At 45.7% G+C, this 21,542-nt stretch overlaps 1 protein-coding gene across 4 annotated transcripts in view; it reads right to left on the bottom strand.

The window, feature by feature from the left end:
* LEF1 (lymphoid enhancer binding factor 1) overlaps positions 1-21,523 on the bottom strand; it is a 70,132-nt gene extending 48,609 nt beyond the window's left edge. For all 4 annotated transcript variants that reach the window (XM_063156464.1, XM_063156465.1, XM_063156462.1 and 1 more), the window contains exons 1-3: positions 21,311-21,523; positions 20,450-20,516; positions 18,842-18,975 (exon numbers count right to left, since the gene is read on the bottom strand). In XM_063156464.1, the coding sequence (XP_063012534.1) occupies positions 18,842-18,975; positions 20,450-20,516; positions 21,311-21,520 (411 nt within the window). In that variant the 5' untranslated portion in view covers positions 21,521-21,523. The remainder of the gene's footprint in view (positions 1-18,841; positions 18,976-20,449; positions 20,517-21,310) is intronic.
* Positions 21,524-21,542: the final 19 nt, after the last annotated feature.

A 21,542-nucleotide genomic window follows, 5' to 3' on the forward strand; every position in this document is an offset into this window, starting at 1 on the left:
GATCCAGAGCTGATGCAACACAGGTACCAGTGTCTGCGCTGGCAAGACCAAAGGGGCAGGTTTGTACTTTCAACAGTTTGTGCTTGCTTCCTCTCCCACAGAGCAAAGCTGTGGGGAGGTGCAGCACAAGAGCATGCCCCTTGGTCCACGCAGATGCTGCATGGGAAAAAGTGGCACCTTCTCCCCTTGACTCGCTGAGACCTGTGGGGTGGCAAGATGTGGCAGGGGGCATCCCACCTCCAGGGCCCAGGAGGAGCCACTGAAAGCCAAGCTTCTAATTAAGACCACAGCTTTGGTTAATTGAGTCCAATTCACCTGTGACATGAAGAGTCCCAATCCCATCAACAATAATGGAACTGCATCGGCTTACACCAGTAATGACTTCAAATCAGTGGCATAATAAAGCTAATTCAATACTTGTCCAGGTCCGGCTGAGGAGGCTGCCAAGAGAGAGCAGGAGACAGCCTTCCTCCCTTAGCACCAACACCTGCTCGAGGGCAATGTGATCAGCCCAAGGCTTGGAAAGACAGGAAATGTAAAAAATAAACTATGTTTCCAACAAGACCAAGGCTTAGTTTCAACACTGAATTACTCCTGCAGGTGACCCTGTGCAAGTGCTGATGACAGAGCAGCATTCCCCACACCTACATTCCAGGAGGAGGAACTCTGAAAGGCAGCCACAGGTCCCCAACCTGCTGTGTGCTGCTGAGCCACCCCACCAAGCTGAACCCACCAGCTTGGGGCACCGGCAACAGGACTTGTGTCACAAGCTGGTAGCACCTGCCAGGGCATGGGAAGGAGCTCCTGAGAGACAGCCACGTGCTGTCAGGCCCGGGGAGGAATGTGGATGAACATGGAAGTTGCCCGATGTAGGCAGACATGCAAATCAGCAGCTGCAGGGCCACACCGACAGCCTCCTAATTGCCTCGGCAACCTCCTAATTGCCACGGCACCCCCAGCGCTCTCGGGGCAGGGACCGGCAATAGCCAGGAGGAGCGGGAAGGAGCGAAACCCTCCCACGGCAGCAGGGGCTGTGCTGCCAGGTCGGTGCCGCCCTGGGACGGCCCCAGTGCCCCGAGGGATGGGAATGGCCCGGCTTGGCCCCCGGCCGCCCCACACAGGCCACTGCCTTGCGCACACAAATTTGTCTCTGCCTCGAGCCAAAAAAAACTAAGCCGACGCTCTTTAGAAGAGACGTGCATTATTTTAGAGCAGTCAAGTTATGACTGGTCTGATTTCCATAATACACGCTCTGCAAACATCTGCCTGTTATTTAAGGCTTGTCTCCACTGGGACAGAACTTAACAGGGCAGACCTCTGAGCCGGTGTCTGTGGAGGGCTCCTTGGTGCCAGAGATATCCCGGAGCAGCAGTGTGCCCGGCCGGTCACTCCCCACTCCCACAGCCACAACCAGCTTCTCATTTCTGAGCCTCTCCCCATGCACCCACTGCTGGTCCCGTCCCCTCCTCTACCAGAAGTGTCTGCTCGTGCCAGTGAGCCGGTGTCACCCCTCTGAGGGCCCAGTGACGTCTCTCATCGTGGGTACCTGGCACCTTCAGGCTGCCTGCCATTTTTGCAGGCCGACTGCTGAAAGCTGAGTGTCCCAATTAGATGAAGTTAAATGCTGCCCTGAACAACAAGAGTTGCTGGCAAGAAAGTTATCCCAGCGTTATTAGACTGCTCCCTTCCTATGAAGAGACCGCAAATTGGTGTTTACTTCAGAGGCCAAGTAGGCCAGCTTTGAGAAAGCATGCCTGCCCCGCCATCCCACAGGTTTCCCATGGGCTCCTGGTTCCTCAGCACACACCTCCACGCCATGGCCATGCTCTGCCTTTAGCCCGGGCTCCAACCTGGCCTGACACAGCATTCAGCCACCGGGTTTATCCCCTGCGTGCTGTACTGGGAGAGCTGAAACAACCCAGTCTCTGTGCTGCAGTCAGTTGACACAGGCTAAGTCAATTAGCTGCTATTGCTGCGATGCTCAGCTAGGCCAGATCAAAAGACAAAGAAAGAAAAGCCTCACACTGAGAGGAACCAGGTCCAATCAACACATTTGTCTTCGATACTTCAATCAAAATATTTGAAATGGGAAAGGGAGATGGCAAATGCTTCCCAAAGCAACTAGGTACAAGCTTGCTTTCCTAGGGCAGGAGGGGCAGAGGGGCCAGGCAGAGCATTGCAGTTCCCATGCACCTCTGCTCCAACCTTTGCTTCCATTCAACAAATCCTTCAAATAAACACACAAAAACCAAAATATATTCGGTAAGTTCCAGCTAAGGCACTTTCCCTTTCAGAGTGGGCTACTCAAGCCCTGTAAATCTCATCCTGACTCAAACCAACACTCTTTACAGCTTGTGCATAGCATTCTTCAGGAGGGACACAAAAGATCAAAATGCACCACAGGCCTCGCATGTGGGCAGGATTATTATTTTGCAGGTCTCTGCTCTGTATCAGCCATCCCAAGGACCACTGGTCTTCTCACTGGCTTTTGCAAAACTACATTAGTCAGCAGGCATTATATCCAATACCAAGCATTGTGAGTACCAAGCCCATTTTTGCCTCCAAAAACATTAATTTTTCTTTTGAGAGGTTGACAGTTACTGATGACAAGGCTTCACCTACAGCTGAACTGAAGGAAATCAGAACTGGTAAATGACAAAAGCAGGTCCACAACACCGAGCTGCAGCTGGGCAGCCTTCAGCTTCAGCTCAGCTCCTTGTGCAGCCGCTGCTGTTGTATCATGCCACGCTGCTCCTCACTTCAAAGAGGACAACCATAAGGAGAACTATTAAAGCAATTAAAAAAATATTATCTTTAGGATGTAATCTACCCAGAGATGAATGGGAATAATTATCTAGCTGCAGATTTTTATGTGGTTTTTTTGAGGCAATAACTGGCTGAACATTCATTCTAAGTAGTTACCTACACTAACTTCCACCTTATTGAAACAAGAGACTAAAGATACCATTTTTTTTCACAGCGTGGGCCACGTATTCCATACCATATTTCACAGTAACATCTATACTCACTAACCCTTTTTCCATTCAGTTCACAATCCCATAAACACCTCTGTAGCAGCTCATGCAACTGTTCACGTAGAAAAGGGTGCCTTCTGTTTTTCTCAAAGCAGCAAAGGCAGCAGTTCAACAGCCTGAAGTGAGAAGATCCAGCTCCAGTTTACCAGGCAGCAGTCTGAAATCGCCCCCTCAAATTCTCACTGAAGAGCAAGACCTAACATCAATAGCCTTGGCTTAGCATTCTTTAATCTGCATACCTTGAACCCTTTATTCTTTCTCTTCTGCTCTGTTGCCCCACCTCTGAAATGGATATTATGCCATACTGTAGACAGGGAAACAGGCCCTGAGACACCAGCTACTGAGCTGAAGTTGTGCATCAACAAGACTTCCCAAAATCCTTTGACTATCTGTTCACTCCAGGTATTTTTTGAAGGCAATGTACAACCTGGGTCTGTTATTCACTTTTGCTTGGATAGGTATGTTTTCTCTAGCTATTGCTTGAAGCATTACCATCTCCTCTCTGCCTCTTATGTGTCCATGGCCAGGCACCAGCACCAGCTGTTCTGATGCCAAGGGACACTTGAGCTCCTCCCAACAGTACACAAACACGTGCTCACCCCTATTATAAACACGCCAAAATATACAAGAAAGCAGAAAAAGGTCAAAGCCAACAGATTTCTTTTCAAAAAAAAAAAAGCTTTTTTTGGCTTGATTAGACCCCTAAGATGTCAGCCCTGAAGAGACAAACAGAGGGATTTGGGTCGCATATCACAACACTGAGGTGCAATGCTTTCCTCTTTATAGGTTAAGGCTTAAGCCACACACTTGATTCAATAAAGGCAGTTAACTGACATAGAAATTTTCATGAAAGAGCTATGAAAAAATGTTAAAGAACTCCAATTTTAAAAAATCTATTTTAAAAATTCCTTTGTAATTTAAATTTACTGGGAGGCGGGGTGGGGGGGAATAACCCCAGAAGGAAACAGTTTTACTTCTTTTTAGATTATGCATCTTTCACCAAATACTGAAAAAGAAATCTCAGCTCACATTTGTAATAACAAGAGATTATTAGAGTCCTCGATTTACTGTTGAAGTCTGCAGTAAAGTTTCATACCTTGAGTGAGGTGCAGCCTAATCCCTGCATGTGATTACATTTAGGAGTGAGAGGGAGGTATGCGGGGGGTAGGGAGAAGCAATTTTTATTGAAGACAACGCTTCAGGCAGCCCTGGAGCAGAGTGGATCCAGTTTGAAAAGAATTGGCAACCCTAAAACTTTTTGATAAGATAAAAATTCATTGATGTTGGCTCACACTAGGCCCACTTCAACTCTGCACTTGTCCTCTGTGTTTCCTTGGCATATCTGTTCCTTTCCTCTATCTGCTTTAGCATAACTTTATTTTTCTCTTTTATCTTTAGCTAACTGCACCCAGGGACTGGAGGGATTGATTTTTTGTTTTGACTTATTGTTTGAAGATCTGTAACTCAAAGCAGCTTCTTGCGCCTCTGATGTCTAAGCCCAAGCAGTATAAAAGGTAAAGCTCATCCTGTGTACCAAAGTGAGCAGGGATACCATTTTATAATCAGTCATCTGTGTTTTATTTTGCCTTTTGGGGAGGAAAACTATTTTGAGACTTTATAAGCAATAATATTTTAAATAAACATTCTCATGGCAGATACTGCACATGCCAGTTCCCTTTTTAAAGACAGACAGCTAGTGCTTACCACTGAGTGCTTACCACTCAGGGGAAGAAAAAAAAAAGTTCTTAATTAAAGGAGGCCATCATACATCAGAAGATATTTTGAGCATCACGTCACACTACCAACAGCCTATTGCAGCCAAAATGTTACCATGCAAATGTAGAAATGCTCTCGCTCAGAGATGCGCTGCCATGAGGCCAGTGAAAATCCCCGCTGGGAGGGGAGGGCAGGAGACAGAGCCGCCATAAACAGCCATCGCTCATTGCCACGTTAATGCCACCCCATCCCGAGACACCAAGCAATGGAGATGGAGTTCTGCTTGCTTCCTCTGCCTTCTGAGGGCCAAACTCTGGAGATTTCTCCTTTTCCCAGGCAATCCTTCCCTCCCCCCACCCCCCCCGGACAAAAATGCCTCCGGGCTCTTTTAAACAAGCAGCTCCTTGGGACGTGGCACAGGGGTTTCTCACTGCACATGCACATTTCTGTATCGTGGAAAGCCAATAGTCATGGCACACACGGACTTTGTTTACGATCGCCACTCTCTGCTATTCCCTGAAGTTGCCCAGCTTGCTGAAATATGGTTACATATGCAAACATTATCTCCCAATTGTAACCTCATTTTCTGCTCTGCTGGACAGCGTGACCAGCATTTGTCATCTTGCCGCCCCCGCCCGCCACATCATTCATGTGTCTATAATTGTCATCAAGATGTGGCATGTCAGCAGGACTCCCGCGTCCGCTGCTCCCCATCTCCACGCAGTCACTCAGGTAACAAACCCATAATCTCACCCTGTTTTCATGATGGTTGAATTACACATAATTGTTTCTGCACAGTGATTGATTTCTGCCTGAATAGAGACCTCTGCCTTTTTTCAATGCGAGCGAGTGGCAGCCAAGTCTCTCCATCTAGGAGGAGGCAGCAGCCTTTGAAGAGATCAAAGCCAAGGCCGCGAGCAGTTGTGCGCCCTGGGAATATGGAAAGCCTTTATGCTCTCAACCCCATTTCCAACATCATGTTGGATTGCAGCTGCATTACATTCTGCCAGCATTCTTAATGCTTTTAGTATTGACTCTGACATCACCGATAGCTGTTTTAAAGTAACAAAAGCTGAAGGATGACTTATTTTCACAACTCCATAATTGGAACATGCAAAGTTAGGGGAAGGGAGCATTTGTTTTTAATCTGAGATACAAAAGAAAGCACAGAAAATTATATAAGTTCCCCAAAATTAAAAACACGTTTTTCATATGGAAAGAACAGAGGGGGCATTTTTATAGCCTAGACCACACAAAATGAACTGATTATGCACATGCTTTTTCAAGCCTAAAGGCTGAAGTAAAAATACGATTGGGCAAGCGAGTCAAATCGGGAAAAAATATTGTGACTCACAGTACATTTAGTGACTTTTAGCACCTGATGCAGGGAAAATAATGCAGATGCCCAGTCTATTGTCTCCCCTCTGCAGCTCCTTGTAGCAAACTGACAGTAGTTCACCTACCTTAAACCAGACACACAGCACATGGCAAACACTAAATCTCCATTAACTAGCCTAAATAACGACCTAAAACGATAAAATACTGCAAAGCTTCATTCAAGCATTTCTCTCCTCCAGTTATGCAGACAATTCTTGGGCTGCCTTAAAACTACTCTTGCCACAATATGGTTTTCAGGGGCATCAAATGCTCCCACGCTCCTTCTCTCTCTTCAACTGGCTTTGCTGGTGAAAATAAAAGTAAATTTCTATCAAGAAAAGACTGTCCTGAATTTTAATTAAATGTACATCCACATTACCCTGAAAAAATATTTCCAGGAAACTTTAAAAAGCTATCAGCAGAAAGGAGGGAGGATAAGGAGGATGTGAAAAGCAAGAGCCCAGGAGTGCACAGGAGCTGAACCATTCTGTGTGCATGTGCTGCCCAGTCTGAGCACCAGGGCAACTTTGACAAATATTTTTATTCATGGTAAAACCACTGAACAGGAGCCTTTAAGAGCAGTAATTTTGAACTACGGTCCTGCCGCTACTGTGCGGAGTGCTCAGGAAGGAAGAATGTGCAAATAAAGCATAAGCTGTAAAGAATTAAACATTACGAGCACTCATGTATTAGCAATAAAAATAATTTCCTCTTAGCTGTATCGTTTTTGTTCTGCTGTACTAACACCCCTTTCCTCCCTGTAGTCATTAAAACCCCGACTCAAAGACAACAGCAAAGGGATCTGGCCTCCCTCCCTATGGACTCAGAGCTTACGTCCCTGTCATTTCAAGGCTGGGAAACTGTCTCATTTTCACTTTGACTGTTCCTTTACACACTAACCATACTGAGGCTGAAATTAGAGTCAAACCTAGCAAGCTCTTTTCCAAGATGTAAAAGCTTATCATTTTTTTAGTATCAAGACAGAAGTCTTTTCTGATGTAATCCAAGGTTTTGGAGTTTTTCCTCCCTCTACTCTCCTGCCATCCCTAACAAATTTACTGCTTCCTCTGCACAGCCTGCTTTTTAAAATCAGGACTAATTCTTTGTGGCTCTGGTGTTCATTCTGATAAGCAGAGGGATGCTCATAAAGAAACACAGAGGAAAGGGTGGAAAGATACAGGGAGCTGCAGCCATCACTGTAAACAGAGGGATCTGCTGCCATTATCTGCAGGACAGCTAAATCAACTTCTGCCTATCCCACAAGCAGTGTCAAGTATCTGGAAACGAATGCCAGCCTCCAAAAACTGAGCAAGTAACATGCATAGCATTGCAAAGGTCTCCAAAACACTCACTACTATGAAGACACAGCAGAAAAATAACTTTTACATGATGCTGCAACCCTACCTTTCAACATCAAACCATTACTACGATGAAAAAGTATGTTTTACTGTAATTACTGCTAATTTTTCCCTTCCGGGGACTTTTGTGTTCGTTTACAGAGGATTCACTTGCTACTTGATACTTTTTCTCGAAAGCTTGCTCCTATTTTGTAGCTATTCAGTGAAATTCAAGAGACACTATTTAGCCCAGAAGAGGCACCTGAAGGCTGTCTGCCAGGTTTTCACCCCGTGCAGCCCACTCCATAACCTGCACAGGCGGCATTCCGTGCCCAGGCAGAGGCACAGCTTCTCCTCATGCAGGATCCTTTGCTAACCGCATTAGTGAGAGCCAGCGGCCCTGACAACCAACCTCACCCGCTCCTGAAATCAGGAACTGAAATCCCTTCAAAGTGACTACCTGCAGGACCACAACAAACTGAGTTTTAAGCGTGGCTGTGGTGCTGGGGACCGTGCAGCCACCCGCTGTGGCCACAGTGTTTATCAGCTGTGGCTACAGAGGTGTGAAGAAACAAAAGAAAACGCCACAGATGACCTGGCTAACCCTGGTAGGGCAATGGCACTGGGGCACACCGCTCAGGGAGCACAGCTAGGAAACTGAGAGCTGTGCTCCAGTGAACACAGCCTGGCTGCACTGTAGTGTATTAAAATAGAAGATATTTCAGGATGTCCAGGAAAAAGTTTAAAGCTTCCAGCTGCAAATGAGCCGGCACCTCCTCACAAACCATTCTTCCCACCAGAGGTTGCCGAGGCACAGGGCTCGGACATCACTGAGGCCATGGCTGGTGCCCACCACGGCTGGAAGAGGAAGACAGGTGCCATTGCTGCCGAGCTGCCATCCCAAAAAGCTGCTCTGAGATCTTCCCATCCCTACAGTAAACAACAAAAGTCCCATCAGGCCGGTGCCAGGGCAGCTGACAGAAAAACCTGGCTGGTCATTCCCAGCACATTGTGCGCAAGGGCTGTGAATCAATGGCAGGTTCCCAGGAGAGGGAGCGCACCGTGCTCGTTATCTAATTGTGTTTGCACTGAACTTCTGAGAGGGAAGGAGACAAAAGTGGGGGATGAAAATAATGATGCTGAGGGCAAACAGCCTGCTCCCCTGCAGGGGAAAGAGCAAACAGAAAACCAAGCGAGAAGATATGGGTACTATTGTGTGGCAGGGAGGTAAAATGAGAAAAAACAAAATTTGTTTTTTGACAAAACATTTTTTGGGCTAATTTTCTTAGGCCACTTCTTGCTTTTATTTAGAAACTTCAGTAGATTGTTTGCTTCTCCATTCAAAGGCTAGGTATGAAACACAGCCACAGCTAGCACTGACACAAACTTTCTTCCTATCTGCACTGGCTTCAATCGTCTTATTTTCCCTCCCTCCACCGCACATATCTCAGTTTTTACTTTCTCAGACTTCTCATTTGCTTTCATTAAAAAACCTAAGACCAAAACCAACCTAAGAACCATATGTTTAGAAGTGAGCTGTCTTTCAGGTGAATTCCCAAAGTGAACTCAGGAAATACGGATTTTATTCCCACCTCTGCCATCACCTTCCTCTAAGGCTCCGAACAAATGTTGCTTTTTCAGGTCCTCATTTGCAGAAGTCTCCTCCCAGACTGTGCCTTTGCTTTTGGGAGTGGAGTGGGGGGAAGCAGAAGACATCCACACACACAAACACACACATAACCCCAGTGCCAGCATGGGCACCAGGGATACTTCCCAGGAATCTGCCAGCAGTCACTGACACACCGCAATTTCCACGGGTCACGTCCTTGTGCTACACTCTAGGCTGGGCAATTATACACAGAATTTACCTATTTCATGCTTAATTGCACAGGCACAAACTTTTCCTCCAGCCCCAAAATAGCTATAACTTACCAGCAGCACTTATGTTACCACAGGCACCTCTGCCATTCCTGGCTTAACCTCCGAGGATCAAATCTCAGCCACTGGCTTAACCAGCCAAAACCCCTCCTGGGAGAACCCAGCAGAGGAGAGAGAGGAAGCACAGGTAACACAACAAAGGCCAACATCAGCTAGGGGCTCCTGGGCTGTGACATGCCACCTCCAGAAGAAAAATGAAACACCCACCTGTAGGCTCTTCTGCTGACTGAACCTGAAAAATAATTTGTCCACTAGATGCTGGCCAGAGAGATTCATTTGATGGAGGAGGGCATGTTTGTGCAGTAAGCACTACTGTGTAATTTTCTGACTGTATTTACTTGGAGTCCTGGAAGACAAGCTTCACAAACCCACCGCTGAGATCTCCTTCTCCTAGGAAGTCTGCCTGTGCCCCAAACACGGCGTTTCTGAACTGGCTTTGATTCAACCACGTTTCCCTACTGAACATTTATTGTTCTGCCCCATTAGCCTGCATTATTCTCACTTACACACATATCCTTGGAAAGAAAAAGCAATAAAAGGGAGGATTTAAAGTGTCAGAAAAAAGAGGAAAGCTCCCTACACAAGTTGTTTTGGAAGCACCCTTGAACTAAAAAATGTTTCAAGACAGTGTTTGACCAGCTCTTCTACAGTCTCTTAATATTTCCTTATTACAAAGTATGAAGTCATCCTCTTACAGGTCACTCTGATAAGAAGATTATATTTGCCAGTTATAAAAAAAAAAAAGTGTTTGCAATATTGCTGTCAAACTGTCTAGGGAGTCACCTAATAAATTAGCATTTCTTGTGGTTCTCCTATTCCAATCTTTCCTTCTGAAGATTTACATCTAAAACAGGATCACTGCGCTATTACCTTAGAAATATTCTCAAAATACTGAGATAGGAAAAAGAAGTCTCAACAAAACCTGAAAAATCCAAACACTTAAGAGTTAAGCTTTTTAAAGTTTTATTTCTTTTCTTTTGCCTTTAAATCCACCACAGCTTCCTTTTCTTCCTATAACAAGAGTATTTAAGACACAAAATAAAGTGCAAGAGGGAAGGGTTTGAGTAACATTTTTTTCAAATCAAATATGTTCATCGGAAACTTTTTTTTTCAAGTTGAATTTAGTTGTGTGCAGGAGGTAATTGGGCAGTAAAAACCAGACAAAATACAGCCCAGCATGCTACTGTCAGAAGGCAGCCAAACAAGGGGAATCCTAAGGGAGTAAACTATTTTAATCGTTTGAGTTTTCAAAAATGTATTCCAATATGTTCGATGTATGGCTTAATTCCTCAAGATCCTCACTGGCTCTCCCAGTGCCAGCTGGGTGAGCTCATTGCTCCTTCCCATAGTGATCTCCAGCAGTCTGGAGGGGACTTGGGCCTGCCCCATCACCCTGGGCTCCCACCCTGACCCTCACTCACCTGTGAGCTCCTGCCCCACTCCCAAAAGCTCCCCAAGAGGCTGAACCTGCATATACATTTGAATTTGAGAAAGGAGGACCTGGATGTGAGCACATGGACAGTTTTTACACTTGGCAGGGTCTAATTCAGGGGAGATATCAGCCTCCCCCATTTTGGAGGAGTCCCTGCACTGGGTCAAGCCCAGCTATTCTCCAGCTTCACCTCAACTTCTCTGTACACAAGCGTTTCATCAGTTTAAGATACAGAAGTGCTGCTGATCAGACCACAACGATGGAACAAGCTGCCACAAAGCCTAAATTGAGGAGAGAGCACAGATGTGAGAATGAAACCAGCCTGTAAAAACTAATTGAAGAAGATATACAATGGAATTTTGCAGCGTGGGACAGAACACGGTTTGGTGGCAAGAACCTTGCTCACTGCGAGGGCACAAGGGAATGATACAGAACTGCAATGAAGGAAATACAGGACTGGCAGGGAGCAAAGTAAAGAGCAAGGAAAAACACAATGACCACTCATAACTGCAGCTTCCTGAACCCAATACAGCAGCACTCAAACTTCAGAAAGGAGAGACCCTCAACGAATCCCTGGATTGTGGCATTTAAACAAAGCAAACACATTTGCATTGCCGGACACGGTTTAACTGCGTTTTAGCACATCGGCAGGCAAAAGGCCTTCTCCCAGCCCGTGGTCTGTGTTTGACAAGCGTTGACACCTGTAATCATCACCTCCACGTTGTACTTTTTTTATGCTAGACAAAGCTTGCCAATGCAAGACTTGATAGGGATGAAGAAAGATCAAGGCAAAAAGATACGCCAGAACTGTGGAGAGACAACAGACGGCCACAAAGATAAACCTCTGAGACAGTTTTGAAACACAGAAAAAGACAGAAAATTGAAGAAACAGGGCCTTATAGCATAGCTAAATGACCAGTTACAGAGAGAGAGCTCTGAGCAGCCAGTGTCACTAGGATGCCTACTCAGAAATATAGAGCCTACAGGGACAGCATTTTAGAGCTCATCGCTCTCCACCTCTGAGCCAAAAAAACTGCCCAACCAAAGTCCAATGATCCCTTTCCCTGTTTTTTGAACATACATCATGAATCAAACAATTTCCAGACTGGTTTTCTTTGGATAATGACTGCAACTCCATCCACACCTCTGTTCAACTCCCTCAGGTGAAGCTGAGCTGTCATCAGTATCCACAGGATTTCAGCATCATGCCTTGCAATTCTGTGCAGTCTCACTCCTTGTACTGACACTGTGAGGTTCGTTGCAGCTCACACACTTTCCAAGTTTCTCAGAGCAGGGCTGCTGGTTATACGCAAAGCCTGGCACTGTGCTGGATGTGCAGCACCAGCCTGTTTCAAACTACTTTAAAGCTTCCCCACTCAAAAAACAAGGAGGGGAAAAGAAAAAAAAAAGGTCACGCAAGCAACTTTCTGCTGCTCTTTGCCAAAGCAGCATTACCAGGGCTGCCTCACACCATGAGCACATGCCCATGTACCCTGCTCCTTGGCAAACACTTGCATGAAGTCCCCTGCTCCCAAGGGACACCCTCCCCTGCCCCAGTCTGGGTGAAGCAGACCTGCCCGCTGACTCGTGCGGCACTGTTTGAAGTACAGGGCTGGAGTACTGAAAGTGCTTGGATAGACAGGTGCTTTTGGGAATTAACTGCTCTCCGGCTTGCTTAATAACTCCTAGCCAAAGCAATTCTCTGGTTTATGTGTTACAGCTGGTGACAGCACTACACTCACTTTTTAAGTTGTGCTGCCCATTTTATAAATATTCAATCAAAGCCCCGTAACTTTACACTTGTTATTTTTGCTGACTAAACTCATCCCATTGATTTTATGCCTCAACCTTACCTATATCCACAGCCATTTAAAGAAAATAAACAATCATTGAGTCAACCTTTCAGCTCTGTTAAAATGCTCTTCTGCACAAGGGATTTGGTAACTTTGAAGATCACAGGTGAAGATATTCCAGTTCCTTCATCCTCCATCTGAAGCCCCAGCAAGCAACATCACCACCAGAAGCCACGGAAGGCCAGCCATTTTTCCTTGGGCAGTTCAGACCCCTTTTCTTCCCCTTTAGGAGAGCAAGCAATCCCTGACTGATTAGCACAGTTGGTGTACATGTTAACTCCCTATTGCACTTTTAGTTCAATCCCGAAGATTCAATGAATACATTTTTATTTAAGCGCTCAATCACTTTCTTGCTGAGAGGACAGATTCCTTTGAAGTGGGAATCCCAAACTAAATAAACATATCCACAAGATCCAAGTCTCAAATAGAAGCCACTGGGTTGCTAGATTAAGTTATTCTGAGTGCAATTTTCTTAAGTGAATCTAATGCTTATGAAGGGCTGAAGCAACAGAGACACTAATCCCCAAGTCTGGGGCAGGAGCAGCATGCCAGTGTCCTGCAGAAAGGGACCAAACCCAAGAGCCAGACGAGAAGTGTCCTCACCCCAAACATATCTGACAACCAAAACCAGCTTGGAGAGAAATGTCTGCCATCCTGGACAGGGCAGTTTGGGGTAAATGGGAGCCACATCCGCACAGTTGGAGCATCACAGCACATGGCTTCCCTGCAGCAGCGGGACGGACACAAACAGAGGACAACCTGACTCGACCAGGGCAAGGACAGACTGCCTGGCTCCCAGCAGTGCTTCCCTTGAACCAGAGAGACACTGGGTCAGGGTCCATCCATGTGAGAGCAGCACAGGAGATTACAGCAGGACACACACACACACAGTGTTCGGTGTCTGTATTAAAATGGACTCTTGCACGTTTGTCTCTTTGTCTTCCTGAAAGACATGATGTTTTACCACTAGCAAAAAAGAAAAAAAAGCACATGCCTCTGATAGGACTTCAGAAATATTAAGCAGCAGTAAAATGCTTTTGTGTGGGTTATTTCCTTCCCATATCAGGAGGCATTTTCGCTAACTATAAACAGAAGTTAAGTACTCCAGAGAAGCCAGGCCTGCGGTACCCAGGCTTTTCAATGCCTGCAGGCATGCAGCGCGGCAACTATCTGGAAAAAGCCTTTTCCTCTTTTGATGCCTGAACCTGTGGAGCTTCAGGCTTTCTTCTTGAGCCATATCCTCCTTGGCACTTGCAGCCCATAACAAGCTATTCTTATTAACATTTTTTCTGGGCTGGGATTAAGTTGGAAAAGAGACAGGAATGACATTTTGCTTAAACCACTTTAAAAAGTAAGCAGCAGCTCTACCATTTAAAGTTTATATTGAATCAGCTCCTAAATGTTTGGGGAAAAAAAGGGATATTTAGGATGTAAACACAGACATGTATTGCTATACAAAAGCTCCAACTTTGATGATTTGCAATGGGTGGGGTTTTTGATAATGCCTCTGCTCAAGCCACACACACACACAATTACTGCCTCTGCACTGACACATCAGGAGAACATTTTGTTTTCCCCTTACCAATCCACAATTACATAGATTTGTTAATTGCATCAATGTGACAAGGAGGAAGCAACAAAAGCTGAAAAGGTGTTCTCTTCACTAGCTTGTGCCAAAGATCACAGTAACAATGAACTATATACCTAAGACTCAGCCTGGAGCTCTGATTAGGAGCAGCCAGACCAAACTTCAGATAAGGACAACCTAGAGCTAGTGTGTTAACTTCTTCTGCCCCTTTTCCGAATGGAGGATTCATTACGTGGGAGAAAGAAAACACCACCAAAACTCATCCCATGACCATTCACGGCATGGGTTTATGTTTCACAGCAGCCTGACTGCCTTAGACTGATCAGCTGTGATTGCTTGAGTCAGAGCAGCTGAGAGACACGTTTGTTTGTAGCAATGAGGTGCCACTATTGGGGCTGAGCAGATTCCTCTTCTTTCCTGCTGCCATTTGGCAGGACTCACTGAGCTACTCAGAAAACAATGCTAAAATTCCTCCCTGGGCGAATGCTAATACACTCCATCAAGTTCCGCTTCCATACAGCCAGGAAGCTCTGTGCTCCTGTGTGCTTGATTTCAAAGTTATTTAAGGAGTTAATCGGCACCATTCAGCTGCACGGGGTGAAGCTGCAGAGCGTTGGTGTTGGATAAGCAGCTCTGGCCTGTGGAGCCCCTCACAAAGCTGCCCATTTCCTCAGGCACGGGCCTGGGGTTGCGGAGGGAAGAGAGACATCTGTGGCAGGGCCACAGCTGCCTGAAGCCCCAGAGCATCCTGCTCCAATGGCAGCTTGGGAAGCAGAGCAAAGGTTTCTGCTGGGTGACACGGGAGCAGGAGCCGAGCCACAACTTCTGCACTGTGAAAGCCTATTTCATTTTGGGCCAGGGAGGTTTCAGCTGGCCACAGCTCCCAGCAATTCCCTACAACTGCACAGTGAGAAGAAGCAAATTCTCAGGAAAAAACAACAGTGAAAAATCAGGTTTGTATCCTTCTGCAGCTCCCATACATTCCCCTTGGGGCTCCAAAATTTCCCCACAAGGGAATGAATCAGGCTGCTTTCAGAGGAACAGAAGATAAAGCCAGGGAAACAAAACCTTCACTGAGGCTCCACAGCCTCTCATTTTTGCTATTTCTACCCTCATCCTTCCTTCTGCCCATATTATCCTCTAAATCTCCTGGGACATCAGCTCTTCAAGATGGGAACTACCTCCATACCCCCTGCCATGCAGAAACACACAAGGAATATCCAAAATTTGGGCTAGTCCTGCGTTGTTCCTAGCAATCCAACTCTCTTGAAAGAATTCCTCGTCATTTTCAGATATGCTGCATTGTGCAAGTTGCCATAACATGCTTATACATTGTATCCTCCGACCTATTTAACACATCCAGCTGCTACAGAGAGGCAGGAAGAAAGAAACCCGGACCCCAAGAACACAGACAAAAAGTCGGTTGCAGAAATCCCCTATCTTTCCATAGGAAGTTTAACTCATGGGGAATGAGAAATAAATCCAAAATTATCTTCTGGATGAATTTAAAACATGGAGAAATGATCTTTCTTCAGTCACTTCCTCTGTTCCCACGTTCCCATCAAACAGTCAAGAAAGCTTCGCCACCCCAAAACTAGTCTTGTTAACCAAAGGGAAAAACCCCCACATGATAGAAAACAAACAGCTGCCTTCATCTCCCATCTTCAGCGCCCTGCGAGGCTCAGAAACCACCGAGAGCTATCTCAGCACACAGGATGCACATTCACCAGGTGCTCCTGCGGTCTGGCACCCTCACCTGCCACTGCTCCTGCAGCCACCAACCCACTGCTGCTTCTCCACTCACCCACCCATCTGATAAGAACACGAACTGCGGCACCAGGCTCCGACCTGAACTTGCAATTCACACTCTCCTGCTCCCACTAATACAACTTGGAAATAAATAGCAAATCGGCTGCCGGTAAAATAAGAAAATTTAAAAAAAAATTGAGGAAGAGAATGGGGAAGACGAGAACTCTCTAACAACAGCAGAATTTGGAAGATTTTGAATCCTTGTCAAACATTCTCTTCCTTCCAAAAGCTGCACTGAAATTAGACTTCTATTTTTTTTTTTATTATGGTTTATTAGGCAAGCTGTGTCCGACTACAGATTTCTACTTTTAATTGTACAAAGCAAGCTTTTAAAGCATGTGCCTTTTTAAAAAAAAAAAAAAGGAAAGGCTTTTTTTTCCTCCCTCTCTACATATGGTGATGAAAGTAACTTTTTTCCCTTTCCAGGAAAGCTTTGCTCTCCCTTCTCATAGATGGTCCTTGCCCTGCGTCTGGACGCAGTTCCCCAGGGGTGCATCCCCGGGGCAGTTTGCAGCCAGCAGGTCCTTCCAAGGTGGAAAAAAAGATTCAGCGCCCCAGGGCGCCTTTTTAATCCCGGCTAACACCTCCAGGCAACAGATGCATCAACAAGAAGCTTCTTTGTCATGCAAATAGCAGGGCGCAGGTACACACCAGGCACAAATGGCTGGGGACCAGTGACACCCCAGGCGAGAGCTCTGCCTCCGGTGCTTGCTGCTCAGCTGCCGCTTGCCCTGGGAAGGGGAGGCAGAGCAAGGCAGCGGCCGGAGCCCGCGGAGGTGAGCGCGGCGCCGGAGCCGCGGACCGGCACGGGGACAGCGAGCGTGTCACCTCCGCGATGCCGCGTTCTGATCCTGCGCGCTTTAAAACCCAACTGTCAGCACCGAGCCTAGCAAAGATTACAGTTCAATTAAACAAAAAAATTATTTAATAACTCAAGCGTGTAGCCTTGTGGTTAAACTGAAAGAACTCCGGGCTTATGTCAACATTGCAGCCCTGCAACAGCACTGTTTTATTGAAACAGCGGTGCTGCTGTAACATGCAAGAGCAGCGCCGAACTAAATTAGCCCCTCAGATGTTCAGCAGGCAGCTCTGCAATTAAAAACAAGACGCGTTTTCCCCCCTTCCTCCCCTCCACCACACCCACAAAGGGCAGTTCCTCAAGAGCCTCTGCAAGATGATATTCTGAGGGCACTGATGCCAGATCCGTACAGAGTGGCAGCCCCACGGTATGCATATATGGAGAAAATCCTCGGTGAATAATTAAATTAGATTTTGTTGTTCTAAGCCACACACCAGCACTCGGGACTTTCTTAGGAAGGTAGAAGGCAAAGAGGGGGTAAAAAAAAAAGTCTGAAGTTTCCTAGTCCCCCAAAGGGTAGGTTTGAGTCTCGATCCCCTCTTGAAAAGCAGCATGCTTTTCCCTATGATACATCCAAAAGGAAGTTTTATGTAGAACAACGTTTACAACAACAAATATCAACAGACTGTGATCATCACGCTTCACCCTAAATGGCTGTAGGCCTCTGAACTGGAATTTATACACAAAAAACCCCCACAGCTATAGAAAGCGATATATTGCATGAGTTTTTGCATCTTTTAAATGCAGATCCATGTGTTTTGCAGTGCCAAAGCACCCTGTCACTCTGACTCCAAATATACACTAATTTAACATGTTTCGCTGCTGTCAAATTACCAGCACAGATCAGGCCCCTTTCTTTTTGTTTTTGAAGTCGAATGCCACAGTCCTGAATAAAAATCAAGAATGTCAGAGCGCAAAACAATGCCATGACAGAGTGGCATGACAGAGACCTCCAAGAAAAAAATCTAGGAGCCAGTAAGAGGGAAAACTGCTTTATCACAGGCAAGTAACAGCATCCAACTCCTCCTCTCACAGCACGCACAACGGCGGCGGCATTTTTCCAGCACGATGCCTACAAGCAAATCGTTTCCCGCTCCTCTCAGGTTCTACTAATATAATTTCCACAGATCATTTTAACACTGCCTCTCCATTGCTCTGTATGCCTCTTACAAAAATAAATGGGGATTGACTACCCAGAATTAAAAGTACATTTAAATCCATTAAACATGAATCTACACCAATGGAAACAGAGGGACCAACCTGGAAGAATCAGTGGTCGCCACAATGTAAGGGAAAGCTGTAACTACTGCATCATGGTTGGTATTAATTTCTAAACGACCATTTCACAATTTCTGGCTGAAGATACAGAGTATGTTTCAAAGCAATGCTGCCAGATAGATAAAGCCTTCTCGCAGACCAACTGATGGTGGAAATAAAATATCAATCAGCAAAGAGCAATGCCACATCTGAAGCAAAAAAAAAAAAAAAAATCCAATCTTCTCATCTTACTGTCATGTAACTTTAGCAGTTCTGCTTCCAGCCCTTGATTTTCCTCAACAAACAAAGAGTTAAAGCCAGAAAATTCACATCTGTCCCAGTCACTACAAAGACAGCATTTACATCATTCTGCCATACATTATCCTACAGTAGTAAACCAGAGCTCCCTCCCCAAAGCCCCCAGCCCTGTTCACAGACATTAATCTCAGCTTTTCCACTGTGATCATGACCAACACCTCTAAGAGATCTCAAACTCCACTGGACAGAGGCTCTGAACAGCAGAAGCTCAACCTTCACTGTCACTGAAGCTAGCCAAAAGACCCCATTGTAAACAGGCTCTGCAGACCAAACAGGAGGAAACCCAGCTTGCCAAAACCAGCCTTTGGAAGAGATAACTCACTGTTCTGGGGATGGGTGGCGACAGAGATCCATTAGGCATGTATGGGTCGTTATTCATATTTGGCATCATGATATACCCAGAATAACCAGAGTACGATGGTCCCTTGCTGTATAAGCCATTGTCTGGATGCTTTCCTATGGAAGATGAAACAATGATTACATTATTCCCCGTGTATGCATTTCTCACGATTTAGAGCACTCAAACAGGTACTGCGCATATATAAAAATGCTCTACATGCAAATGTTTCCTTACTCATGGAAATTACTGCTGACAGAAAAATGATACAAAGTAACTTGTAAAAACATTTTTTTAGGAAGCATAAACTGTTAAAATAGCGAGTATTCTCAGTGAGGAGTTTATGTTTAAAATACAGAATAGCCTCAAAATAAGCAATTTTGCTAGTACTCACTGAAATCAAAGTAGACGCATCAGCAATGACATCACATTTCTCAAGTAGCAGTTTTCCCCAATTTTATACATGCCTCTAGGATTTGTCAGTTCAGAATTATTGCCAGTATGGGTTTCCAACATCATTGTTAGGAAAGGCTGTGATAACTAGATATAGTAATTTCCTTCTCTTGCTGAGACAGTGTGTGCAGCAAACAATTCATTCTGACTATGCCCATTGGGAACAATTAAAGGGCAGGGGGTGCTTGGAAGGAGATCCTAACAATTTGGGAGGGAGGCTGTTAAGCACACATGGTACTACAGCCAAGAGGGAAGCCCCGTGAGGGAGGCTATCTGGTAGGGAAAAAAGGTATTTGGATCCAGATCCTGCAAATAGGGTGAACAGGTCTCCCACCTACATGCCCACAAGGACACTACTTGAAAGTGAGGTTTCAAGAAGATGCAGAGCTGAAAACTATCCAGAGCTGAACACCTCCTCCTCACTGCCCAAATGCAATGAGCATGGACATCATTGCTTTTAGGCTATTTAATTACAAATTTGGAGGAAGATGGCCACAGAGTCCTGGAAAGCACCAGGACTGGACTCTGTCTGTCTTTATATGGAATTTATAATCTGGTTTAGTTTGAGATGATAAGCTTTTGATTTTAAACATAATCTCCCACCCTTCACAGCACACATTCTTTGCATGCGTGTCCAGCTTCCTAAATGATATTTGATGAACTTTGCTACTTCCTCTGTGTTCCTCAATCGAAATTAACCATTTGAGACATTTAAAAAAATGCACAAGATCTGCCCATACTTAGATTTGAAAAAGGAGATTTAAGTGACAGACTTTGGCTATGGGGAAAAGCAGAGGAGGGCGACAACTGTACACTGAAGAAATACACTGTATTTCTTCACAGTATGAGTGAAGAAATAATGTATTTAAGGTGACATCCTAAAAATAGTTACTTCTTCAGTGAATATCCATTTGGCCTACTTATCAGTTTCTAAACAACTGGAATACCATTTGGTCACTCAAGATAAATGCACTGCACGTTCATCTGCTTTTTAAACGCACTTCGAAAACACTTTGGTATCCCTCCCCCCCCAAAAAGATATAAAATTTATGTTTTCCAAATAAACCAAGTTCCAGTTTGAGGACTGTGTGGCGGGTCACAGAGGGACAAAACTGCAAGACAGGACTGTGCGAGTCTCACCTTCCTCGGGGTGTTGTTCTCTGCCTTTATCATGGTAGGAATCCTGTGCTTGAGTCTGCCTGGAAACCTGACCACAAGGAATCCACCATCAGAAAAGAAGAAAAAGAAGAAAAGTCATTGTATGGATGCTCGTTTATCAAACACGCTGCTACAGTTTCTTGAAGGAAGAGAGGATTTCAGAGCACAAGATTAACATCTTTCTTTTTCCTCCTAAGTGGCTTGGAAGGCAACTGTTCCAGTATCATTGGTGTAAACTATTGTTTTATGACAACGTGAATAACTACAGGGCTTTGCAAACCATTTCTAGCAGAAGCACCCTGCATTTAATGGAAGTGGATCATTTATGGAAAATATTTGGCGCTCTGGCGGTCAAAACGCTCCTGGTAAAAAGATACCAAAAATAATAATGAAAATCAGGTTGCCCTCCTTAGCAGATGTTTAGGGGGAAAAAAGAAAGAAAATAAAAAAAAAAAAAAAAAAAGAAAAAGAAAAAAATTAAACAAAATTTTTTAAAAGGCAGGCTCCCCGCTCGCCCCGAAGTTATTTTAGAGTCGGGAATTTCTTCCCTAACAGTTTTATGCAAATCCCTTAAAGAGTTTACAGCTAACGCTCCGACCCCGCTGATTTTACTGAGGAAATTTCATGGCTGCTTGAGGTCTAATACCACCGCACCGTCGGGGAACTCGCGGCAACTTTCTCATCCCGGGCCGAAGCGCGGAAGGAGCTCTGCCCGGCGCACCTCTGGAGACAGGATTCGGGGTAGAACGATCTCTGTTCCCATGGGAAACGTTTCCCCGGTGCCCCTCCGCAGCTCCCTCCCGCCGGCACCCCGCGCCCCGCGGAGCCCCCGCGGCCGCGCACCTCGTGCCCGTTGGCGCCGGGGGCGATCTCGGACTCGTTGACGAGGGAGGACTTGATGTCGGCCAGGTCGCCCTCCTCCTCGGGGTGGCTGATCTCGGCGAAGATCTTCTCTTTCTGGGGGTCCCCCTCGTCCTTGAAGGGGATCATCTCGTCGGTGGCGCAGAGCTCCGGGTCCCCCCCGCCGCCCCCGGCCCCCGGCAGCTGCGGCATCCTCACGGCAGCGCGGCGTCTG

The sequence above is a fragment of the Melospiza melodia genome, chromosome 5, assembly GCF_035770615.1.
Source record: "Melospiza melodia melodia isolate bMelMel2 chromosome 5, bMelMel2.pri, whole genome shotgun sequence".
Taxonomy (NCBI): Eukaryota; Metazoa; Chordata; class Aves; order Passeriformes; family Passerellidae; genus Melospiza; species Melospiza melodia.